This window comes from Salmo salar, chromosome ssa27, assembly GCF_905237065.1.
Source record: "Salmo salar chromosome ssa27, Ssal_v3.1, whole genome shotgun sequence".
Taxonomy (NCBI): Eukaryota; Metazoa; Chordata; class Actinopteri; order Salmoniformes; family Salmonidae; genus Salmo; species Salmo salar.
In genome coordinates this window covers 8947343-8966942 of record NC_059468.1, presented here as the reverse complement: position 1 = coordinate 8966942, position 19600 = coordinate 8947343, and the positions used below count along the sequence as shown (strand labels likewise).

General features: G+C 44.3%; 1 protein-coding gene across 4 annotated transcripts; it reads right to left on the bottom strand.

Moving 5' to 3' along the window:
• Positions 1-282: 282 nt before the first annotated feature.
• Positions 283-17237, bottom strand: LOC106588450 (CCR4-NOT transcription complex subunit 3-like). Of its 4 annotated transcripts, none has more exons than XM_014177462.2 (18): positions 17069-17237; positions 14177-14243; positions 13472-13539; positions 12795-12869; positions 12258-12347; positions 8742-8870; positions 8088-8183; positions 6524-6743; positions 5894-6066; positions 5480-5536; positions 4366-5323; positions 4047-4152; positions 3783-3924; positions 3530-3626; positions 2922-3114; positions 2558-2690; positions 2249-2374; positions 283-1994 (listed from the first exon to the last, which is right to left on the bottom strand). In XM_014177462.2, exons 2-18 carry the CDS (start codon positions 14199-14201, stop codon positions 1896-1898), a joined length of 2787 nt encoding a protein of 928 aa, XP_014032937.1. In that variant the 5' UTR covers positions 14202-14243; positions 17069-17237; the 3' UTR covers positions 283-1895. The 4 variants fall into 4 exon arrangements, with proteins under 4 accessions (XP_014032937.1, XP_014032939.1, XP_014032938.1 ...); XM_014177464.2 differs by having other exon boundaries at positions 5894-6021; XM_014177463.2 differs by having other exon boundaries at positions 6524-6737.
• Between the last annotated feature and the right edge of the window lie 2363 nt (positions 17238-19600).

The window sequence follows — 19600 nt, the reverse complement described above, 5'->3', positions numbered from 1 at the left end:
GGCTAAATCTTTCCAGCCCCACCCCTCAGCTGTGGGGCAAAAAGTGGCATGTAAACCGCTTTGTTATTGTTTGCAGATTGCCCCTTTAATATTTGCATGTGGTAAATGTAAATCCCATGTAGTGTTCAGTGTACAGTACACTTAGACTATGTGCGTTCCTAAAAAGTTATTACTGTAGTAAAACTGTACTGTTATAACAAGTAATAACGCATTATACTTGTCTGCTACCCAAATTTAAGGCACTCAAAAGGTTTATGAATATGATTTAAAAAAAAAACAATATTCCGAAAAGTAATTATTTTATTAATATTTTACAATCCTTTATTCATGGTTATGGTTCATATTTACTTAATTTCTCAGCTCCACTTTGCAAGTGTCATGCTGTCCAGAAGACGACAAACGGAAAGGATGAAAATGACAGTCTATACAACACCTTTTCAGAGGGGGAGATTCACATTTCACCTCTGGATGACTTCTCTTCCCTTCCGCTCGCCAAATAGGTAAAGATAACATTAAAAACAGCAGGCTTGTCAGTGAATGGTGCCACGACAAGTTATTTTCTTAAAAAAAAAAAAAAAAGTGTCTCACTCCTTAGAATTTAAACGCTTTCCATCTCTGAGATGACATAAGCAAACGAAAATGACAAAACTTAAGATTGCACTCCAAACATTGGAGGATACTATTTTTAAAAAGCCTTATAGAAATGAAACAAATGGCCATTAAATGGGAATAGAAAGCCTTATTGGGGCAGACAAAACAAAGTTGCCTGGAGGTGTCAGTCTCATTTGTGTGGGTTTTTTTGTGCTGCAATGGAGCTTCTGATTTGGTATATTTCCTCACATAATAATCCATCAAACACTTCCTGAGAAAAGGAAATATCTACCTGGTGGTTGAAGTGAATTTGGAAGTGCAATCACAATTGATTTGTACATTATCATCAAAGCGACAGGAACAAAAATAATGAATTGTTATTACTAGGGCAGTCTTGAGTTTTATTGTAAAAGCCCGCCTCTGGGGTGAAAAACACCTGTAAACTTTCTCTACAGACGAGACGCTTCAGTGCTGGTGTGGTTTCGGTTGCCGTTGACCACAGCAATATAAACGTAATGTAACGTGGGACAAGAATGAATTGGTTACCATGTTGTACTACAGCAGTCTTTATGGCAGTGTGGTCAATGCTGGGTGTACCCAAGAGGCAGCTATTAGTTTAGTATTAGGGTGGGGCTGGTGACCCTGAAGAGAGGATTCATTAGGGCTAAAAACATGGAGTCACCCCAATAAGCCCTTATTGTAGCATGGAAATGCTACCGTTTCCCTATCTAGTCTTTAGCTTGTGTACAACCCAGCGATGACCTGACTGCTGTGAAACACTTTGGAACCATCCCGGACCCAACATTCCCCAAGGGCTCATTTGATTGGCCTTTCTCTGTGCCTTGTCACTTTTTTTTCTTCTCTTCTTTCTTTTTAAATTGGACTGCCATACTGCTGGGAATTAAGACGGATTTGACCAATCATCTTTGGTTGTCAATGAGTGGTGAGTGAGTTTTGAAGAAAAATAAATAAAAAAACAATACAGAATGCGTTATCAACCAAACATTATATGAAATCATGATTTCTTATCTGTCCAACAAAAAAAAGGGTGGGATCCAGTTCAGGTAAGAGATTAAAAGCTTCAATCTAAATCAAAACGGCCTGATGGGAAAAGAGGGAGGGGGTTTATCACTGTAGGGGTGTGGCGTCGCAGGGCAAAGAGGGAGGAGCTCCAAATGCATTATGTTGTTCTCAGACTGGCTCAGTCTCACGTCTGCATCCGTCCCTCTTCCCAGTGTGTTGAGTTCAATCCAGGAATGTCGACAGTAGTCCACCCTTCTTTTATTCTCCTCCTCTGCCTTATGTCACTGGAGGTCTCGGTCTTCAAGGTACCTGTACTCAAACGTGAATCCCTCCTTCTTCCGTTGTCCCCACTTCTCGTAGTCAAAGTAAATGTACGTCCCCTTTTAAAAGACATTGGAAAAAGCACAGCAATGTTAGTGAAAATCCTTAATTTGACAAAAATCTTCATCTTTAAATATGGGTTATATTTCAACGGAGCATGCAACGGAAAATGCAAGTGAGTGTTTATTATTGGACAAGTCAAGGTAGTAGTCCCTTCCTGTTTCAATCTGTTTTCTTCTGTTTGGTGCCCAATGAACACGACCCAGGTTGCGATCCAAGGAGTCTGCAGTGTGTGGAGGGGGGACGAGCTCACCTGCTCAAACTCATCTGTGATGGTCTTGGGCTCTTCGTGCCTCTGGAACCACATCATGTACTTGGTGTGGAACCGCCATGACTGCTTCTTCAAGGCCTTGGCTGCCAGATACTGGGCCTTAGTGCCCTGTGGAGAGAACACAGAAGGGAATATGCTACGATTATGTACACAACCATGTCCAAAACATGACAAGGCCTGAAGACTGAAACTACACACACAGCCATCTTTCTCTTCAAAAGTAAAACCATGAAAATAAATCAGTGTCTCAGTCACACAGTGAAGCTTGTTTTGTCACATGTAGACACACACCTCTAGGTAGTAGAAGATGAAGAACAGTGTCTCCGTGGACAGTCTCTGGTAGAACTCTACAGAGTCGGAGTGGGGGGGTGGCACCTGGTGGTGGAAAGGCAGGGTGGGACACGGGTTCCTCATCAGGTACTGCCTGGAGGACCAAAACAGTCACAATAGGGGATTAAATACATGCCTTTAGTCTCCAAAGCAACAGTGCAGAGAAGAGATACAGATATCCTCCAAAATGTAAGCCTGGGGTGAATCTCAAAAGTATTTTCCTTGAGTACTCATGTCCTCTCCAAAATGTGAGGGGGAAAACGAGAAGACTTGAGATTCAACCCTTGAGAATCTTTGTGGCTTCAGATTGCCTTCATGTTCGTACCTGATCCTCTCTGAGTCGGAGGGGTGGGGCATGTGCGTCCAGGCCGACTCCTGCATGGCCTGCTGGTACAGCTGGTCTTTGGACAGGGGTACGGGCCCCAGCGGGCACACACCCAGCGATGGGGGGATGCTGACCTCCGAGAGCGAGGGCTGCTGGGGGGCCGAGGGAGGCGCTGTAGTGCTGGGGAAAATGTCTGAAGCCACAGAGAGAGAAAAGAGAATTAGGAGAAGAGAAAAAAAGAAAAAAATAGTCTGGTCAAAAAGGATTTAAAAAAATGGTTACATTGTTTTACAGGGTCAGCCATAGTAGGAGCCCCTGGACCAAATTAGGGTTAAGTGCATTGCTCAAGGGCAGACAGATTTTTCACCTTGTCGGCTCGGGTATTTGAACCAGCGACCTTTCGGTTACTGGCCCAACGCTCTAACCACTAGGCTACCTGCCGCTCAGTAACAATACCATAAATAATTGAAAGGTGTTTAGAAAGTCTCCCAGTCAGCAACACTTAACACACTACATGATGTTCTTGTTGTAAACTGGAAGATATATCAACACATTCCAAGACTGAATCAATGGACCAATTGAGTCTTTATGTCCAGTTGGTTGCTCACCTGTGGTGAGGTGCAGAAGGGGCAACTCTCCCTCCATTGCTGAGCCCAGTGCCGCTTGTTCAGCCATGGACTTCACAGTGCTCAGAGGCTCCTGGGGCTGAAAGTGCAAAAGGGGTTAAACCCAACTGGGTGAGAGATCAGGAAATCTGAAGTCCTCCCCGTTATGGCTCAGGTTAGTATTTGGGGTTGATCCTAGATCAATGTCTACGGCCAGGGTCATTTTTACATGAAGCTCCTTGTGTTTTTCCCTCACCTTCATGCTTTCAGAGGCCTGTGTGTAGCAGAGCGGCCCGTTGAGCATACTGCTGCCTGAAGGTTTACTCTCAATGTAGGATGGCGAGGGAGTGCTGGTGGGAAGGGTCATGGACCCTAAAAGGCTGGGGCCACTGTCTTTACTGGGTGGGTAAGAGAGACATTGGTTGATTTGGTTTTGAGTGAGTTTGAATAATTATGACCATACAGTGAGATTCACGATACAAGATACCATAGGATTTAAAAAAATATATATTTTACTCACAGCTGATTGGTGGTGGAGGTCAAAGACGAGGGTTGGCTGCTTTGTAATTGGCTGGCACTGTTGAGGGCGGAATCTGGTGTGCTGTCTGCTACTACAGCACTGTAACCTGGGACAGAGGAGATTGTAAACCTCTCTCTCAAACAGAACTCTGATAATACTGTACATAGGTGATATTCATTTGGTTTGGTCTACCTTATATAATCTGTACAACCCAATTCTAGGTTGAACAACTACTCTAGACAAAACAATTCACAAAAAAATGCCATGGATGGATATAACCAATCAACAACAATATAAGCGGATGGTAATTCAAGCTTACTAGTGCTACCATTCTGCTTCTGTCCACTGGGCAGCCTTGCGATCGCCGCGCTTCCTCCTCCGATGCCCACACTGTTGCTTGGCGCTCCTGATCCAGAGTTCCCTCCAATGCTTCCTATAGCTCCCAGGCCTCCTCCTATGGGACTGGGGGTCACCAGTGGAGGGCCCTGGACTGTCGACTGTCCTGAGCCAAGGCCCAAGATCCCACCACTGACACCAACTGCACCGGGCACAGAGCCCAACAGGCCCGTGGATCTCTCGCTGACACCGTGTCCGCTCACCAGTCCCACTGCGCTGGAGTTAGTGCTGCTAGTGCTCAGGCTGCTGATTTTTCCTGCAAGGGGGCTTCCTATGGTCCCGGAGCCTGCTGCTGCCGTGGCGTAGGGGGCCGAAGTGGAGCCCGCCAGGAGACCGGCCATGGTGTTTAAGGACGCCGGCATCCCTGACAGGCCAAGGCCCGACATCTGGCTGACGGCCGGTGACCCACTCATGCCGCCTTTACCAAGGCCCAAGCCCAACCCGAGCCCCAAGGTGGAGCCCGGAGAGGGCCTTGACGGAGCCTGGGGCTGGGTGTTGGGTGCGAGGGCTGTGCTAGAGATGGCGGGCGAGGAGGCGGAGGGGCTGGGGAGAAGGATGTTGTTCGACGTGCTGGAGGGGGCGTTGGAGGAGAGGACTGAGTTTCTGGCCTGCTGCGTTTGGTGGTGATGCTGCTGCAGTTGCTGCTGGGTAGCGTCGCTGTAGCTGCCAGAGTTGGAGAGGAGACCCCCCATGTTGCCCAGGAGGCTGTTGTTGTTGCCCCCAGCGATGGCCTGGCCGCCTCCGGCCATGGTCACCATAGAGGCCAGCGAGGAAGAGGCGGCTCCCGAGGAGGCGCCAGAGGCAGATGATGAAGAGGAGGAGGACGAGGACGACGACGAGGAAGACAACGACGAAGAGGGGTTGCCGTTCTTGACAGGCGACTGAAATGGAGTAAAAGACATACTTCAAAACCACTTCTGGTGCAGCACAGCACAGCTGAAGGAATATAGATGGAAAGGTGCAAAGTTTTGAAGACCATAGACCCAACAAAAAGCAAGTGACTCAGACAGCACGGTTTACTTTGCAATGCATGTTACCTGACTGATTTCACTGTCTGTCGAACGTCCCCTTTTCTTGTCATCTTCAGAGTTCTCCTGGAGAAAAAAATAAACCCAAAAATAACTCCCAATCAGCACCGAGCTATGACCACTGGTTCTAATTCAACGCAAAACATGTTTTGTACCGAAATTAAATCAAGTGCTGTTCATATTGAGGCTCAATACAAACTTCATCTGCTCGCTTTCATCCGTTTCTCTAAACCCCCTCTGATCTGAGAGCGAGGGACCACGGAGCACCCACTCCAACCCAGGAACAAGTCAACATTCACAACACCTAATTACTATACTCTGACAGTACGGCCTGAGAGTGGGCGGTTCTAAAGAATGGGAGAGCAAGTAGGGGACACAACGGAGACTGAAGTGAGAAGTAGACAGAACCAGGGGTTTCCTCACCGTAGTGTACGTGGCGGGGATGGGCGAAGAGGAAGTGGTGGAGGTAGGCGTGCCGCTGGAGATCTGATTGAAGAGATCGTCGTCCAGGAGCGATTGGCCCGGCGGGGACGTGGCCACCAGTGACCCGGCTAGAGAGACAAGAGATGGATGGGGGGAGACAGAGGGAGAGGTAGCTACATAAAAACAAAAAAAGTTGCATAAGGAAAAACGTTAAGTGGGCAGTTATACAGAGACAACAGGATCAGAAATGATAGAATGTACAGTATTGCAATAACCAAGCCATCATAAATTATACACACATGGGGTCTAAGATATGCAGTACACACGCACATTCAGGAATAAACACATACATGGAACAGTGATGTCTAGACACAGTATCGATACTCTTTCCATGGCTTTTGCCAAGGAAATACTCTATGGTCCTTTAAGAAATGGCTTTAGGTAAAAATAGTGTGTGCTATAGATTTTATTTTTCTACAAATGTGACTTTAGGGTGGCCGTTTCCAACATCAGGACTGTTTCCTCAGGAAATTGTCCGCTTCCTGTTTTATTTCCTTGCCGTGATTACCGTCCTTTGTAGTATCAGTAGCGTGAGTATCACGACGAACACCACCATGAAGCACCACTTACGGAGTTCCTCGAGATCCAGGTCGTCGTAGAGGAACTCGTTCTCCTCGAAGTCAGGGTCCTGCGACGAGTCCATGTAGTACTCCACGTCGTCCTTGATCTTGCGGATGGAGTCCACCGGCAAGGTGTCGTTGTCCAGCATGCGCAGGATGGTCTCCAGCATCCGGATGTGGTACCGGTGCTTCTCGATGAAGCGCTTCAGCTCTTCGATGCGGTCCTGTTTCTATAGCAGAGATGCGCGTGTAAGTTTATGCCTAAAACTCAGTGTACGCATTCAGCGCAGAATGTGCTATATGCATGTGTGGAGGCATGGAAGTGGAAAACAGATGGTACCTACTTTACATTAGGTGCATTGGGTAATGCAGCGTGCCGAGAAAATAAAGAGACATATAGGATGAGAGATGAATTTAGAGTTAGAATGACATCATCTATAAAGAGAAAAGACTTTCGTATGGAAGAAAACAGAGAGAGAGAGAGAGAGAGATGGAGGGGAAGATATGGAGGAGATGCACTATAGACACACAAAAGTATGTGGACACCCCTTCAAATTAGTGGATTCGGGCTATTTCAGCCACACCTGTTGCTGACAGGTGTAGAACATTGACCACAAAGCCATGCAATCTCCATAGACTAATGTTGGCAGTAGAATGGCCTTACTGAAGAGCTCGGTGACTTTCAACATGGCACCGTCATGGGACGCCACCTTTCCAACAAGTCAGTACGTCAAATTTCTGCCCTGCTCGAGCTGCCCCGGTCAACTAAGTGCTGTTATTGTGAAGTGGAAACGTCTAGTAGCAACAACGACTCAGCCGCTAAGTGGTACGGCCACACAAGCTCACAGAACGGGACCGCCGATGCCAAGCGTCGGCTGGAGTGGTGTAAAACTCGCCGCAATTGGACTCTGGAGCAGTAGAAACGTGTTCTCTAGAGTGATGAATCACGCTTCACCATCTGGCAGTCCAACAGACAAATCTAGGTTTGCCAGGAGAACGCTACCTGCCCCAATGCATATTGCCAACTGTAAAGTTTGGTGGAGGAGGAACAATGGTCTGGGCTGTTTTCATGGTTCGGGCTAGGCCCTTAGTTCCAGTGAAGAGAAATCTTAACGCTACAGCATACGTTCTAGCCAATTCTGTGCTTCCAACTTTGTGAAAGGCTTTTTCCTGTTTCAGCATGACAATGCCCCCATGCACAAAGTGAGGTCCATACAGAAATGGTTTGTCGAGATCGGTGTGGAAGGAACTTGACCGGACTGCACAGAGCCCTGACCTCAACCCCATTGAACACCTTTGAGATGAATTGGAACACCGACTGCGAGCCAGGCCTAATTGCCCAACATCAGTTCCTGACCTCACTAATGCTGGTGTGGCTGAATGGAAGCAGGTCCCTGCAGCAATGTTCCAACATCTAGTGGAAAGCCTTCCCAGAAGAGTGGAGGCTATTATAGCAGCAAAAGGGGGACCAATTCCATATTAATGCCCATGATTTTGGAATGAGATGTTTGAGGAGCAGGTGTCCACATACTTTTGGTCATGTAGTGTAGATAACATATGGTGCGACTACTGACCTCTTTGTCTCCCTTCTTCTTTCGAGTCTGGACTGAGAGGGACTCTACTTCGCTCTCAAACTGGTCCACCTGCATGTTCAGAGTGTCTATCGTATTCTGATGGACGACAGGCGAGACATTCAATGATTTAAACCAAAACAACAGACATGATCACACCAGAACCAGTCATTATGCAGCGTGGTCTATGCAAACACTTGAAAACACCAAAACCTATTTCATAGGTGAAACTATTAGGGCTGGGACGATACCAGTATCGTGGCAAGGAAAAAAAACAAGAAGCGGATTTAAGTTCTTTAGGAAAACAGCCCTAATGTTGGAAACAAACATTTTCCAAGCTAAAGCACACTGTTTTGCACACAGCAGGTTTTAAAGGACTAAAGAGTTTGGTCTGCTTGGTGTTTTCATTTTTGCCATGGAGAAAATATTACAATACTGGTACGGTCCTGGCTCTAGAAATTACGCAGTAAAGCAAATTCAGATTTGGACATTTAACAAGTCTTATGTACTTTGAAATCCAAGTACACTGCAATGAATAGGCATAGCTTGCATGATGAAATCCCCAAGTCATTAATGTCATGTCATCAGACCATATTATTGCCAATAGAAATGAGCTCATGTGTGAAACAAATGTTTTCAATCAAAAGTAGTGCTCACCGTTAGCCAATTGCCGACCTCCTCCTTCTCCCTTTGGGCCGGGTCCACCTTCTGTGCCAGGCCCAGCCCCTCTTTCGAGTAAGCCTTTGTCTTGGTCTCTCGTTCCACGATCTTGAACCGCTCCATTTGCTAAAGGGGGAGATAGCAGGAAATGGTTTATAAATCACTACAGGTGATACGTTCTCTTTGAGAGTCCATTAGCTGACCACATGCTAGCTATGCCAGAGATAAAAATAAAAAAAACTAAAAAAAACTTTTGGCTTGTGAAAGCAGACGTTTCCACCTGCTCACGTCAAAGCATTGGACTAGTTGGCGATCAAAATAAGGTCGTGTTAGGGCATACCGTAGCAAAACTTTTTGAAATGTTATTCAACGGAAACCCAAAGGAAGCATTTTTTTTTTTTTTTTTGGGGGTGGGGGGGTGGGGGCAAGTTCAGATACTACCTTGCGGTTTCAGACCTACTGAACGTGTGCCTGCTGGGCACTGTGGGTAGAGATTAACACGGAGTCCTCACCAATTAAAGCCATCCTCCAATAGAACGCTTCAGAGTGACCGCAGCAGGTGTACCGATCTCCCAATTAGGCCAGTGATTACTCAATTTTGACACCTGTGTGCTTCCTTGACCCGTAATGCTGGATATACTCCACTAGGTGTTCTCAGAAGAGGCTCCACAACCTCTTGACTCCCACAAGCAGAGTTCGGTGCAGAATTTGTATGATGTTTTGCTAAGGCGAATGCTTGGAGGCGAGTAAACCCAGCCAAACACGTAACATTGTTTCAATGCATTTCCCTAGAAGTCAGCAGCCCCAGTAAGTGTAGTAATATGCGTCATCCACACAAGAGCATGCCAGCAGCACCTTTGTATATAAGATTGATAGTCCCCCTGTGTTAATCTGTTGACAGTATAACAAGAAGCTAAATTAAAACCCTAGCATGAAGCCTGTGAATGCTTAGCAGAGCAGTGACTATTTGCTAAATGTTATTCATGTGGCTAACTGTTCTCCTGAGGGGGGCCTGGCTGTGGATGGAGTCTCCGCCTGGTTATTTAATCCACCTCAGCCCTAGAGTGGACTGATGAAGCCTTCATATAGATCAGGGTAGGGCTCTGTGGAACTGGAACCTGAAGGGTACTTTGTAAATGGTACACCACTGTCATTGGGGACCGAGACAAAGGGGGCAAACTGCCTGCCTTGAACAGGTGTCGCCGCATTACAGTAAGTACCTACAGTAGGATCCTACCTCAATGCTACAAAACGTATTGGAAGACAAGCTGGGGCTTCAATAGGTGCTATGGGGCAACTTCCTTCATTTATCATATCTGCGGACCATAAACTGGGATATGGTGACGACATAATTTTGACTAAGTCTGATCAGTTTAGTTTTGTTAAAGTGATGTAGCAATTGTCTGATTCTAGAAGTTGAGTGTCAGGCTGGGGGGGGGGCTGCTGCAAAAAACAGAAGCACATTATGCTTAGAGGCATTTCCATCAAAGGACCCATGAGCGCCAACATGTGAAATTCATAGCAGCGTTGGAGTCAATTCCATTTCATTTGCAGTCAATTCAGGAAGTACTCTGATTTCAGTTCTCTTCAATTAGGAACATTTCTACCTAGAATTCTAATTAGATTGACCCCAACCCTGCATAAGAGCATATCAAACAGGGTGTCAAATGAAAGCCAAGAGTCTATATTTTTGTTTGGGAGAAATTGTTTACCATCTAAGTTTAAGAAATGTTACCAAAAACTAATTTCTTAAAGATATTTTCATGACTGAAGATAAAGTTGACAGAAGTAACTTTTAATGGTAGACCTACCATTTTTTTTATAGTGATTTTACGACATCCCTTTTGTTTATGAATTAAGTGATTAAAACTCATTATTCTGTTACCAAATTGGTAACAGAATTAACCCCCCAAAAATCTGTAATGGAATTATGTTAAGCTCATAACTGTTTTCTGTCTCTGTTGGCTGGTGGTCAAACCAAGAGTGTTAAAACAGTCTAAGCCTGGACAATCCCTCCCTCTCCAGGTTCATTTCACCTCTCCCAGATTTTACTGATACCTACCTATGAGCCCCCTCTTTCCATTGACTTTAACCAGCATCCTCACCCACTGAGCATCGACCAATACCGGATGTCCATGGACATTTAAAAAGTAGGTGAAATTTGATCAGTCCACCCTGGCCTTGATGTTAACGTCTACAGACGGACCGGACTGGACCAAATCTGAACCCATCATAGACTTATGTTTAACAAGTTTGGACAGTACAGTAATATACAGTAAAGAAAAGTAGCATGCAGTATATTGTACTGTACTGAAATCCGCTCTATTGTGCTGTGCTGTCCAAACTTGTAAAACATGAAGAGAATGACATTCATATCCATAATTATGCATTTCTGTGTAGTACAGGGACCCGTGATGTAATTCTGTTACCAGGTGTAAAGCCACTTCACTTACTGTAGTTCAATCCCATAGCTGACACCCCATTCTTTTTGCAGACATCTTTAAATCTTAATTCGGAGCAGGTATTTAAGAGTTTTTGGAAAATGTGGTCGCATAACCTGGGATTCTTCAGTGGAAATTGTTAAAAGTAGTCCTTGTGCATAGAGGTGTATGGTTTGTTAAACTTGGAAATCAATGGTTTTTGTTTGGCATACATTTTAAAAGTGAAAAAAAAATATGGTGCAATTCTGTTACCATGGAATTGCCCTCAGCTAAACAAAGTGTTACAGGTGTGAAATGCAGATGATTAGAGATCTGCAGTAGACTCAATATAAACCAGGGGTCGGCAACAGGCGGCCAGCGGGCCAAAACTGCCCCGCAAGTGATTTTATTTGGCCCCCCAAAGTAAAACTTTTTTTTGGGGGGGGAGGGTGTCGGTTCCAAAGTATTCACACGAAGATGTTTTTTTTTTATAGATGTGACCGTGTCTCAATGTAATCAAGGTATGAAATTGTTATTTTCAAATAAAACATTTTGGGGCTTAGTTGTGGTCAATTTGCAGTGTACAAATTATAATTATGTTCCGGCCCCCTGACCACCCGCTCTGACAAATCGCCCCTCGCGGCTGAATCTAGCTGCCCTCCTCTGATAAACCTTACTGCTAACAGAGATCTAGTATTCACAATGAACATGGCTTTGAATACACACACACAAAGGTAATATTAAAAGTCACCATTGTTTGTCTCAATTTGTATTGGCTGATCACCACAATACAAAAGTCACATCAAGAGTCCTGATATCCAAATGTCCTTTTCAACATCATCGCATGTATTTTTTGGCTTAGTAGCACCACATTTCAGGTCAACCAAAACCTCAGATGCTCACACACTTAGATACAAGACCATAGATCCAGAGGTTAAAATGACATCTCATTGTGTTAGCAGGTGCGGTCATTGAAGCTGTCTGAATAACGTCATCAACGCACTGTGGTTTGGTAAGCCGCGCTAAGCACAGGTGTTTATACCAAGGGATTTCTCAGTATGCGGCTAATGAACATGTGTTCCCACACACTCACCGTCTCAATGAGTTTGCGATTCTCCACTAGCTGCCTTTTGTCTTTGATCTCGTTGGAGGCCACCCACGTCTTGATCTGGTCTCGAAGACGCTGGGGGGGGAGGGAACAGAGCGGGAGAGGAAGAGACATAAGTTATCTTATTGAAAGCATGCAGTGGCTTGCCCTGTGAGATCAAGTATGGTTGACACGCATACACATAAGTTTGGTCCACATGGACACGTTCAGAAACAAAATCACAAAGTGGACAGCCAGGTGCTTTTGCTTGGTTTTAAGGATAGCTGACCCTCATCAGATTTAATCAACGCATGCATGTCTGCACGTACATGCACACACACACACACACACACACACACACACACACACACACACACACACACACACACACACACACACACACACACACACACACACACCTGTGGGCAGGCTAAACCATATAACACTAGTACACATTGTTTTGACATTTGAGGAACATCCCAAAACCCATGTGTCCTCAAGCCACATAACAGTTGAGAACCCTAGCGTTGTCTTGTGTCCCACCTGTAGTTTTTTAATCTCTTTCTTGAGGTCGGCTTCATACTTCTCCTTCTGGTTAGCATTGGCTGCATTGTGAAGCTGTGGTTTGGAGGGGCACAGTCACACAAAGTACACTCAGACAAACAGTATCTCTTCCCAAACATATTTCATATAAAGTCTTTGTAAACAATGTAGCCTATAGCTTCACAATGTCTAAAACTAGCGTGGCAAATTCAATCTCATGGAGTGTCAAGCCTAGCATCCATAGCTTAGCCTCTGTCTGTACGTTTTAGTGATTAGTCTACATTCCCTCCCAGTCCCATCATCCCTCAACTTTACACCAAATCAAGTGGCGGGGCTGCCACTGGGCCGAAACACCCAACTCAGGAGTGTGGCTTTAAAACGTGTTCTTCTTTGCTTTACACACTAACAAACTGTTACTTCTCTGTCCCCACGGCCGTGAATAACAATGTCTACAACCCTACCAAACAAGGCGTGATGCAGTATTTAAGACCCTGCATATACAATGGATGTTAAACGTTGAATAATTTGGTGGACCTTCGTACGGTCAGCACAAAACATTCCAACAAGCAAAGCGCTGGGGAGGTAGCGCTCAACTTCCATATCTGTGCGCAGTTAGCACGTTTTCAGATCAACACACAAACATTCTTTCAAAATTAAAAATGAGATATGGCTGTTACCTTTTGCCAAATGTCTTCAAACTGTTCCACGCCTTCCGTTACTTTTTTCAAACATCGATCTATTTCACCTGGGGAAGGGCATAGAATAACAGGGAGGTTTGGGAAAAAGAGCCGCGGCTTCAAAAAGAAATCCTTCACGACGCATCACGTCAGGATGAATAATGTAAAGTCCAAAATGCGAAGCGCTCCCTCTCCTCATAAGCAACACCGCTTTTACAACTGTGGCTGGCAGGCTCATCAATGATAGATGCAGTAAAAGCTACATGTGTCACCCCAAACCTGGTTAAAAATGCAGCGCCACAGGCACTGGCCACGATAGTCTTCATTTAAGAAGGTTGTCTCCGCAGAGTAAGTCTGACTTTGGCCTTGCGCAGCCTTCCTCCTAAACGTTGCTTCTGGCTTCATATTTGTGGCATCACAACCCTTTTCAGTAATACAGTGCAGCACTTTTCTTACTGCGATCACATCCGCGCAGGACGATTTGATCACAGTAAGCAGAGTGCACCATACTGCACTGTAGCGTGACAGATTTAGAATGAAGAGGTAAATCTCTACCTGAATGGATAGAGATTAAGTGACATTTCATCTGTTGGCTAGACGTGCTTCATAGAGAAAACACGCATGCCGGGAGGGAATGTAGTGATTGACTGGGTGGTGGATGTCTGGCAGGTGGTACCATTCTGATCGACCATTTGGTAACCTCACCTTGAAGTTTCCTTTTATCAGCCATGACTGTTGACTAGGATGCTTTCTTCATGCCTTACTTCTTTCACTGTAGAGAAAAATAAGTCTTACGGTGTGATTAGTCATCTCTGGCAACGCTTTTACACTACATTACTTTTTCATAGCACGTTAACTCGGCAGCGAAGTTCAGCGAAGTTAGCAGTGTGAAATCCTGGGTCGTATTCGGTAGGGCACAGGCACACCACAGTAAAACGTTTAGCAAGAGAAGATTTAAAACGAGCGTTTGTTATTGGACAAGTTCAGGTAGACTCCTGCCCGTTTCAGTCCGCTTTCTACCGTTTGCTGCCTAATGAATACGACCCAGCTTTCCACCTGGGGAGAATGTTTCCCACATCTCAATGTGATGAAGATGTATAGTGAGAGCATGCACGGCGCAGGTACATGGCTTCCACATTAGGCTACCGCATCAAAACGGCCAGCATGCAGAACAAAGTTTTGATAACTCAAGATTCATTTCTAATGGTACAGTATTCGACTTTCAACTCAAGTTAAATACATTAAAAAGCATTTTGAATGAGACACCTCTCTGATGTACACCCTGGGGGCATTGTCATTACCTTGTATCAAAGTGTCTAGTTATTAAGGATTAGTATAGACCATAGCTGACAGTCTGACTTGTTGACATCTTACACATCGTCATCTCCTTGTTGAATGGTGCATGTAATTGGGTTTAGACATGGGTCCTTTAATAACAAGGCATTTCTGACCATTTCAAGAAAGGGAAAATTACTTTTCAAGGGGGGCCTCACAGAAACATATACTGCACAAAAATATAAAATGCAACATGTGAAGTGTTGGTCCCATGTTTCATGAGCTGAAATAAAAGACCTCAAATGTTCCATACGCACAAAAATATTATTTCTCTCAAATGTCAGGTGAATGCACAAATGTGTTTACATCCCTGTTAGTGAGCATTTCTCATTGCCAAGATAATCCATTCACCTGAGAGGTGTGGCATATCAAGAAGTTGATTAAACAGCATGATCATTACACAGGTGCACCTTGTTCTGGGGACAATAAAAGGCCACTCTAAAATGTGCAGTTCTGTCACACAATACAATGCCACAGTTTTGAGGGACCGCGCAATTGGCATGCTGACTGCAGGAATGTAAACCAGAGCTGTTGCCAGATAATTGAATGTTAATTTTTCTATGAGCCACCTCCAACGTCATTTTAGAGAATTTGGCAGTACGTCCAAACGACCTTACAACCGCGTGTAACCAGCCCAGGACCTCCACATCCGGCTTCTTCACCTGCGGTACGGTCTGAGACCAGCCGTAGCTTATGCCTGGACAACTGATGAAACTGTGGGTTTGCACAACTGAAGAATTTCTGTACAAACTTTCAGAACCTGTCTGGGAAGCTCATCTGCATGCTCGTCATCCTCACCAGGGTCTTGACCTGACTGCAGTTTGGCGTCGTAACAGACTTCAATGGGCAAATGCTCACCTTCGATGGCCACTGGCACGCTGGAGAAGTGTGCTCTTCACGGATGAATCCTGGTTTCAACTGTACTTGGAAGATGGCAGACAGCGTGTATGGTGTCGTGTGGGCGAGCAGTTTGCTGATGTCAACATTTTGAACAGAGTGCCCCATGGTGGAGGTGGTGTTATGGTATGGGCAGGCATAAGCTACGGCCAACAAACATAATTGCATTTTATCGATGGCAATTTGAATGCACAGAGATACCGTGACGAGATTCTGCGGCCCATTGTTGTACCATTCATCTGCCGCCATCACCTCATGTTGTTGTCTGTTTCAGCATGATAATGCACGGCACCATGTAGCAAGGATCTGTACACAATTCCTGGAAGCTGAAAATGTCCCAGTACTTCCATGGCCTGCATAATCACCAGACATGTCACCCATTGAGCATGTTTAGGATGTTCTGGATCAACATATGACAGCGTGTTCCATTTCCCCCAATATCCAACAACTTCACACAGACATTGAAGAAAAGTGGGACAACATTCCACAGGCCACTATCAACAGCCTGATCAACTCTATCCGAAGGAGATGTGTCTCTCTGCATGAGACATGGTCACACCAGATACTGACAAGTTTTGTGATTGATGCCCCTTCCTTTTTCTTTTAAGGTATGTGACCAAAAGATGCCTATTTGTATTCCCAGGAATGTGAAATCCATAGATTAGGGCCGAATGAATGCATTTCAATTGACTGATTTCCTTAATTGTTGCGTTTATATTTTTGTTCAGTGTATGTTTGTTTTATTGTACAAGACTCGTTTTGAATGTGTCTGTCAATCAATACCATAACACAAGAGTAAACAGCACAAGAGGCAGTAGATTGCAGCTAACCGATTTAGCTAGTTTAACTACATGAATTGTAGCCACTGAGAGGCGTCTGGATACTTTGACATTCAGACAGTGCACGTGAGTTCAAAAATGTAATGGGCGAGGCAGGTTACTTTGCTGAGCATCACTTGTTACTTTTTTTGCGACAATGTTAAACGTCCACGCAGCTCGGCTAGTCTCCACATCTGGCTTGGGGGGAAACGATCGCTTATTTAAAAACGTGAGCATTAAAGAAACACATGTTACAAGCAACAGATTACTTTATAAGCTGTTTCTATTTGTCAGAGATAAGCAAACAAGTAGACCACTTCAACACCTGAGTAACAAGAACTTGTCGGCTACAAAATTGCCGTGCATTATTGCAAAACATGTTTTCCAAGGAAATTCAAATCAGCCGAACCCATGTCAATTTGGCTCTGTAGCGGATATGATAGCCAGCTAGTGGATAACCACCGGCTAAGCTATTAGTGTAAGACAAATTGGAAGGGAGAAGAAAATGGCACATAACTAGATCTGTTTTAGGGTACGATTCATTTACCTGGATTTTCCGATTAAGCGTTTCTTTTATTAGTTGACCCCACTCTTTTAAGTCGTATTTTCCCCAAGTCCTCACGCTATTTTTCTAAATTGTATTAATATTTTCGCCAAACAATCACTCCGCACATCCAAGATGGCTACCAGGAACACCTCCTCCGCTGTTGCCCTGATGGACTGGAGGCCCGCCTCCCTTGCAAGCGATTGGATCTTCGTCCTCATTTTTGCATTCCACTGGCTAGACTGTCTGTCCTTCTAGTGGGATAGATTTACTACTTCCGCACAGGTCGCACTATGATTGGTTAACTTTGAAAGGTGAAAGGTAAACATGAGTTCTCAAACCTCGCCCCCCTTATGTTTTGATCCCTGTCCCTAACCAGTAACACTGACCAGCAAATGACAAGAAAACACGATAATAAACTGAGCCGACAGAAAATCTATTGATAATATGAGCTGTAATAGTCCAAGTGTAGACTGCCATGTAGATTATTAATTACAGTGCAATATGAAATCATTCAATGCTGTCTTTCATTAATCAAATGGCCTACATGACTGAAATGAAAGATGTTGCCAAAGCAATATTACAATATATAGTTTTCAAAACTCACTGAATAGAACTCTGGGCTGGCATTGTCTTTTTTTCCAACCCCACTGGAAGGCACTGGGAAATTAAAGACAGATTCAAGCCTTTGCCCATTTGGGAACACTTGACAGCAATTCAGCAGTAACTTTAGCTTGAGAGATTACATGAATCTAGATTTTATTTATATATATTTTTTTACCTTGATTTAACTAGACAAGTCAGTTAAGAACAAATTCTTATTTACAATGACGGCCAAACCCGGATGACGCTGGGCCAATTGTGCGCCGCCCTATGTGACTCAATGACGGCCGGATGTGATACAGCCTGGATTTGAACCAGGGACTGTAGTGACGCCTCTTGCACTGAGATGCAGTGCCTTAGACCGCTGCACCACTCTGGAGCCTCATTGATACACATTGGTTTTATATGGAGTCTCTGGACACTGTTCCATCACACCTTTTGATCCACTTTTCCATTCACCATAAAAAATATTCCTCCTTGGAGCAGAACCCAAATAGTTGGCTCCATAAAATACCAAGGATGAGCCACACGCACACTAAAATTCTGATTCAATATCCTGTAGACATGAAACAGATCAGACAGGCATCAGAGTACATTACATCTGTTTTAATATGATCACTCAGACCTGGAAATAAAAAATGCAACCTTACAACGTTGAGGGAAGTGACGGAGTGCAAAAATTCTCACCTGCTAACCTGTTCACAGTATAAGGACAGAGACAAATACATTTTCTTACATAATCTTTCAACCTGTTTAGGAAAACAACAAAAGTCTTAGATGTGGAAATGGTTCGGTAATGCAAATCATCGAAAAATCCTCAGGAGACTACAGCATTTGGAGCGCAAAACCTGTCAAAAGAAATATCCATTATGTAATTCTAAGCAACGGAAGGTCTTGGAGAAGGGGATGGGAATAGAAAGGAAAATAATGTCAGACAGGTTCCTCCAAGTGTGGTGCTTGTAGTATAGACAATGAAAACGATTAAATAGGAAAGAGGAGTGGAAGTGGAAGAAAGGGGTATGTAATTGATTCATATTGTTTCATAGAGCCTACCCACACATACAAATTATCTACATTATCTTAACTTTTATATTGTCTCGCCTGTCATAAACCTGAATTCATGTCACCCATCAGAAAGCCTCACACGTGCAGATCCACATGCCTCTTTGGGTCCTAAAGAGATCTCACTTTGAGGCAAAGCCATGAGAGCTCAACTGGGTTAAATAGAAACTTACAATTGAAACATATAATAACATAATACAAAAATACAGCAGATATGATTTTACAGTGAAATAATAAATAACATTACCTAGTGATTGTAAGTCAATGCCAATAATGTTTTACAAAACCAACCAAGGGTCGAGGCAGGGCAGTGATAACTCTGAAAAAGGCTTTTAGCTGTATAGCAGATTTTCTAAGGAGAGAGAGAGAGAGAGAGAGGGAAGCTGTGGGCGGGGAGAGTTCAGGGTCATGTTCATTAGGCACCAAACTGAAGAAAACAGAGAGATCTGAACTTTTCCAATAAGAAATACACATTTGTTTTCTGTTGCAAAACATTTTGCTACGGTGTGCCCTAATGAACACGACCCAGCGGTATCAATTTCAGAGGCAGTCACAGTACCTCTGATTGGGTGAGAGCCTTCTATTACAGAATCTGGCCTGGTTCATCAGGTATTTCCTGTTAATATACTATATTGTTTCTTGTGGAATGGGGGTTGCCCACTGAGAATTGGTGCCAGAGCCACAAAGTCAAAACATTACATCATTTTCAGACATTTTGTTATCAAAAGAGGGTGGTGATGATAAGTTAAATGTAGACACACACACTTACAGTATTTGCATGTCCCCTCAGACATGAGTCAGACTTCACGATTAGTGGCGTTGATGTTCTGAAAATTGTATATATATGGACACCCCTTCAAATTTGTGGAT